This window comes from Erinaceus europaeus, chromosome 4, assembly GCF_950295315.1.
Source record: "Erinaceus europaeus chromosome 4, mEriEur2.1, whole genome shotgun sequence".
In the NCBI taxonomy this organism is placed as follows: domain Eukaryota; kingdom Metazoa; phylum Chordata; class Mammalia; order Eulipotyphla; family Erinaceidae; genus Erinaceus; species Erinaceus europaeus.
In genome coordinates, this window is record NC_080165.1 from 27,992,848 (window position 1) to 27,997,270 (window position 4,423).

Genomic DNA, 4,423 nt, shown 5'->3' on the forward strand with positions numbered 1-4,423 from the left:
TCCCTCTCTCTCTCTCTCCACATCCTTTCTTTTTAAAAAATTTTTATTTATAAAATGGAAATATTGACAAGACTATAGCATAAGAAGGGTGCATTTCTCTACATCTTTTCTAACACTTATTCTCTCCTGTTGTGTTAATGAAGGTTTTAATTTGCATTTCTTTGGCAGTGAGTGAATTGGAGTATTTCCCCATATGTCCTTGGGCCATGTATCTCTCTTCTTTTTTTTAATTATCTTTATTTATTTATTGGATAGAGATAGTCAGAAATGGAGAGGGGAGAGAGAGAGAGAGAGAGACACCTGCAGGCCTGCTTCACGTCCCGTGAAGCTTTCCCCCTGCAGTTGGGGACTGGGGGCTCAAACCAGGGTCCTTGGGCACTGTAACATGTGTGCTCAACCAGGTGCGCCACCACCCAGCCCCCGTGTCTCTCTTCTTTAGAGAACTGTCTTCATATCTTCCATTCACTTTTTTTATTGTGTTCTTCTTTCTTTTTGTTGAGCTGTATGAGTTCTTTAAAGATGTTTGATATCAACCATTTGTTGTAAGTATGGGGTACAAATATGTTCTCCTACTTACTAGGTTTCCTGTTTATTCCTATGGAACTTTCTTTTGATGTGTAGAAGCTTTTTACTTTGATATAGTCCCATTTGTTCAATCTTGCTTTTGTTTTCTTTGTCCATGGTGTAGATTCTCCAAATACATCTTTAGTGTTAATGTTGTGAAAGAACATTGAACTCTCAGTCATGAAGTCCTGTGTTTGCTTTCCCTTCATCACAAGTGCCACAGTGATTCACTGGCTCATTCTCTCTTTTGCTCATTAGTAAATAAATAAATAAATCTTTAAACAAAAAATTTCTTAGAGATAGCTCAACCATTGTAAGTAAACAGTAACGACAATATTTTCCTTGATAGAATTCCTGTGTCTTTTCTTTTTTACCCTTACAGATCCATGGAACAAGATAATGAAACATCTGGGGGAGATTTTATTTTGCTTGGGTTCTCAGACCAGCCCCAATTAGAAGTTATCCTTTTCGTGGTAGTTTTGATATCTTATCTTCTGACACTTGTGGGTAACACAGCCATCATCCTGGTCTCCCGCCTGGACTCCAAACTCCACACACCTATGTATTTCTTCCTCACAAATCTCTCTTTTCTTGACCTTTGCTTCACAACCAGCACTGTTCCTCAGTTACTGTGGAATTTGAAAGGACCAGCTAAGACTATCACATCAACTGGCTGTGCTATACAACTGTATGTGTCCCTCTCATTGGGTTCCACTGAATGTGTTCTCCTTACAATCATGGCATTTGATCGCTATGTAGCTGTCTGTAGACCTCTTAACTACACTACTATCATGCACCCATCATTTTGCAAGGCTTTAGCAGGAATGGCATGGCTAAGTGGAGTAGGGAACACTCTTATCCAAGGAACCATCACCCTCAGGCTTCCTCGATGTGGACATCATCAACTACATCACTTCTTATGTGAAGTGCCTGCCATGATCAAGTTGGCATGTGTTGACATACGTGCAAATGAAGTCCAACTTTTTGTGGCCACATTAGTTCTCCTCCTTCTTCCTGTGTCATTAATATTAGTTTCCTATGGATTCATTGCACAAGCAGTGATAAAAATTAAATCAGTCCAAGCTTGGCACAAGGCCCTAGGAACCTGTGGTTCCCACCTTGTAGTGGTGTCCCTTTTCTTTGGGACAAGCTCTGCCATATATATTCAACCAAAGAGATCTTATGGTCATATTCAGGGAAAATTTCTTACACTCTTTTATACTGTTGTAACTCCTACCCTCAACCCACTCATATATACTCTAAGGAACAAGGATGTAAAAGGAGCCCTGAAGAGACTGCTAAGAAGAGAGCAAATTTCTTAAAGAAAAATCAAAGAAATAATGATTTTCTGTGACAGAAAGTTAATCAAGGGACAGGGTGGTTCACAAGGTGGCTCATCTTGTTACATCTTGCACACATTACCATGTACAAGGCCTGAGGTTTAAGTCCCTGGCCCCTACCTGCAGGGGGAGAGCATCAAGAGCAGAGAAGCAATGCTGAAGGTCTCTCTCTCTCTCTCTTTCTCTCTCTCCCACCCTCTTAATATTTCTCTGTCCTATCAAATAAAATTAAGTGTTTTTTTTAATTAATCAAGAGACATAACCGTGAGCCAGGGGAGATGGTTCAGCAAGTAGATCACAAGCCTTCCATGCTGAAGCTCTGGACTTGATCACAGAATATGAGCACAAGGGCACAGGGTGGAATTCCATGGATGGCGCTTTTCTCCTTCTCTCTCTCCCCCCCCCTCAAAAATATAAACTATAAAATAGACACATATTATTAATTAACTGCTCCCAAATATAGGAAATATGTTTTTCTTACCTCTCTGTGTTTCTATACAATATGGCTAACATGGTTTGGAAAAAAGAAGCATGTAAATTCAACTTGTAAGCTTATAGAACTCTGTGTGTGAGAAATATTTTTGAACCTTCATCAAATATCTTTGAAGAACTAAGGCATTTACTAAGATTAGATTTTGTGATCTACACAATATAAAATCATCTACATATGTGATTAAAGAATTAAAATATTGTGTTTATTATTCAGACACAAAAGTAGAAAGTATATATTAGTGTAAGAAAATTTAAGTACCATTTCCCTTTGTAAAAAAAAAAAGTTCTTCTACAATATTTCAAGCACACCTTACATTCCATACTCTCAAGAAACAAGTAGCAATAAACTTAAAAATATAAATATTTTTCTAGTAAAGAAACATATCTATAAACCTACTTACATGTTATTTAGAAAAAAAATAAAATACCTGCCTTTTAAAATAAACAATGATGATTGTTAAGTAATTATAGGTAATTGTTTCATAACTACAAAATATTCTAAATTAGTGTAATCTAGTCTAAAATGGGTCCAGTTACTACAGAACAAAATAGGATATTTAATCCTATTTTATGTGCTATTATTGCTTTGAAACAGTGCAGAGAGGTCCACTGTCTACTGCCCTAAAACAAAATTGTGACTCTACATTTCAGTCTTTTGTATAACATGAAAAGTTTTATTTTGTAATATTGTGCAATATGAGAATAGAATCTTTTGCTCTTCAAAATTTTCTAACCTTTTCTGCCTCATGACTGCTTTTAAAATTCCCTGGATGAGACTTTGCCCTCACTATGAACTAGGAGCAGTAAGGATTACCCCACCCTCTGCAGAGAAGCTGGATCACCCTACCCTGCCACTCAAGGAAGACTGGTCCTGAAATGCAAGTGCAGCCTAGAATGTACCCAGCTGTGACCATGGACTGAGAATTCAGACTGACAGGGACTGGGAGGTTATATAGGCTCCTGTGCTAAATATGAATATACATGGGCCCTAAGTCAGACTGAGGTAGTAAACAGTTAATTGTATTTATATACTTCAAGTTTGGGAGCTACTCTCTGCTCCCAAATATAATCCTGTCTTCTAGTCCTATTTCTCGAGTCTGACTACATCTTTGCAGACAATATTTTTAGTCTGCCTCCATGTTTATTATCAAGCTCAAGCAAACATTACTAGTTATTCCCCCCTAGGAATAGAACTAAAATAGATTTCCTAGATTCTTTCCACCTTAAAATCCCTATTCTCATCTGCTCTATTCCTAAATTTTTGTTCCTGCTTATTAAATACTTTGTCCTGCTTTATATCTTAACTGCCTTTCAGCCACCAAGTTGCAGATGCGACCATGACACCAACCTGACTTCCTTATGCAAATGACCTGACCATTGTGTCCTGGAACCTCACCTTCCCAAAGCCCTACACGACTAGGGAAAGAAAGAAATGGGCTGGGGGTAGGTATTGACCTGCCAACACCCATGTCCAGCAGAAGAGCAGTTACAGAAGCCAGAAGTTCCACCTTCTGCACCGCATAAATAATTTTAGTCCATACTCCCAGAGGGGGAGAAATGTTAGGGGAAAATAACTAGAGGGCCCTAACTCCAATTCCATCAGCACCCAGAGAGAGAAAAGGAAGAAAGGAAAGACATTCAGAGGTAGTAATAGGTGCAGGTGTGACTTATAAAGGAAGAGGAGGCAGGACCATAGGAAAAAAATGGTCAAATATATATAGATAGACAGATAGTTATGGAAACAACAGTCAACCCATATCTGTTACCTTGGTAGAACCAATGCAGCTTCCAATGGAAAGAATGATATAGAATTCTGGTGATGCACTCCCAGATCTCAAACTGTATTATAGGGCCATTGTCATCAAAACTGCTTGGTACTGGAACATGAATAGACACACTGACCAGTGGAATAGAATTGAGAGCCCAGAAATAAGGCCCCACACCTATGGACATCTAATCTTTGACAAAGGGGCCCAGACTATTACATGGGGAAAGCAGAGTCTCTTCAACAAATGGTGTTGGAAACA

General features: G+C 38.6%; 1 protein-coding gene across 1 annotated transcript; it reads left to right on the plus strand.

Annotated features, from left to right (window-relative positions):
* The first annotated feature begins 950 nt into the window (after nt 1–950).
* On the plus strand, nt 951–1,886 carry LOC103112728 (olfactory receptor 2G3-like). The gene has a single exon (XM_007522209.3). It carries the CDS (start codon nt 951–953, stop codon nt 1,884–1,886), a length of 936 nt encoding a protein of 311 aa, XP_007522271.3.
* Nucleotides 1,887–4,423: the final 2,537 nt, after the last annotated feature.